Here is a 1,443-nt window from a genome sequence, read left to right as displayed (position 1 = left end):
TTGCTGCCCCCCTGGAAGTCCCCGGACTGCAGTTTTAAAACCCCCCGCTATACACTGACACTTTCAAAATGAATAAATTCTAACCACTTCCTTGAGAAAAAAATAAATTAGCAAAGAAAGTGCAAGCATTAGTCCATTTTCAGTTTCATTCAAAAACTGTATGAAGTGACTAATACTTTTGGTCCATTTTCCCAGAAGAGAAAGACTGTAAATTTTAAATTTGTATACTTGTTAAATGCAGGGGCACTAGTGTATATGACTGCAGTGCTAATGGACATCCACTAAAAGGCACTAAACTACCATTTCTAATGGTCATTCTCATTTACCTTCATTGTTTTGTCACACAGCTGTCCATCAAGAGAAGAATTCCCTCTTATAGAAACAGAGGACAAGGCCCTTCTGCGAAGACTCAAAGGTTTGCTTTAATCACTAATGCACACACATTCACACTCCCAACACTGGGACGAACACGTTTTCATTCAGATTTTTTTCAAAAGATGAATCACTACTGTATGTTAAGGATTGATAGAAGCATAAAATTGTTCTGAAAAGCTCAAAAGAGCTTTCACCCATCTGTCAGATCAGTTGGTTACCTATCACAAGGCATTTTCTCGAAACAAACAAGCTACCTAGTAAAAAAAAAAAAGTTGTCTTGACATGTACAGATTTCTATGCGCCTTGACATCTTTACACTGAATTTGAAGGCAGAACAAAGCCACTATCTTGAGTGTAAAGAAGCTGACGTTGATGTTTTATTCAAACAGCACTTTGTTCCTCTTGCTCTCTGTTTCAGCTGATATCCAGCAGAAGGACAGGGAGGTGTTAGAGCTGCTTCAGGAGAGGGTCACCCTGTTCTCTGACTTGGCAGAGGTCATGGGAGGTTATGAGGTCATGCTAGCATCCTGTTCCAGAAACCTGTTCAGAGCCGAGTCTCCTCAGGCACCTCGCGGGGAACAGCTGCTCACACAGGCCATAACTGAGGGTAAGACAGACAGGATGAAGCAGGGCTGTATGAGGCTGGTTTCACCCACTAGTGCATATTTATTTCACCGCCCATGTTAATAGGTTACAGTATACACACTATGAGTAAGCAGTGCATGGCCACAGAAAAGAAGGTTCAAGTCCAAGACTGGTTTTGCCATGTTAGGTGTTAGGTATTTTGCAAAAAGCACAACCGTAAATTGTTCAATTCTGGTTTTATGTATAATGAAAACATTTACAGATATTTAAATAAAAGCTTTGAAGAGTCAGCATCTGAGCAATTAATAAATTGTCATTAATAAATTGCATCTGAATAAATAAATGACAGATTACATTAGTTAAAACAAGCATGTTCAAATATATTTCTGACAGTATTTTTTGTTTATTTGTTAGATTTTATGTTTAGTTCATAGATTAAAAATCTTAAATATTTTAGAATATTATATATATATATATATATAT

General features: G+C 37.4%; 1 protein-coding gene across 1 annotated transcript; it reads left to right on the top strand.

The window, feature by feature from the left end:
* Positions 1-347: 347 nt before the first annotated feature.
* LOC107736350 (rho guanine nucleotide exchange factor 2-like) lies at positions 348-1,009 on the top strand (the record flags this gene model as incomplete). The annotated part of the gene is made up of 2 exons (XM_016547787.1): positions 348-415; positions 794-1,009. Coding segments are annotated over 2 exons (284 nt in total), but the record flags the coding sequence as incomplete, so codon positions are not given.
* Positions 1,010-1,443: the final 434 nt, after the last annotated feature.

Source organism: Sinocyclocheilus rhinocerous, unplaced genomic scaffold (genome assembly GCF_001515625.1).
Source record: "Sinocyclocheilus rhinocerous isolate Xijiao unplaced genomic scaffold, SAMN03320098_v1.1 C36646662, whole genome shotgun sequence".
Classification (NCBI taxonomy): domain Eukaryota; kingdom Metazoa; phylum Chordata; class Actinopteri; order Cypriniformes; family Cyprinidae; genus Sinocyclocheilus; species Sinocyclocheilus rhinocerous.
The sequence above is the reverse complement of the archived record's forward strand: the minus strand, read 5'-3'. Positions and strand labels throughout refer to the sequence as shown.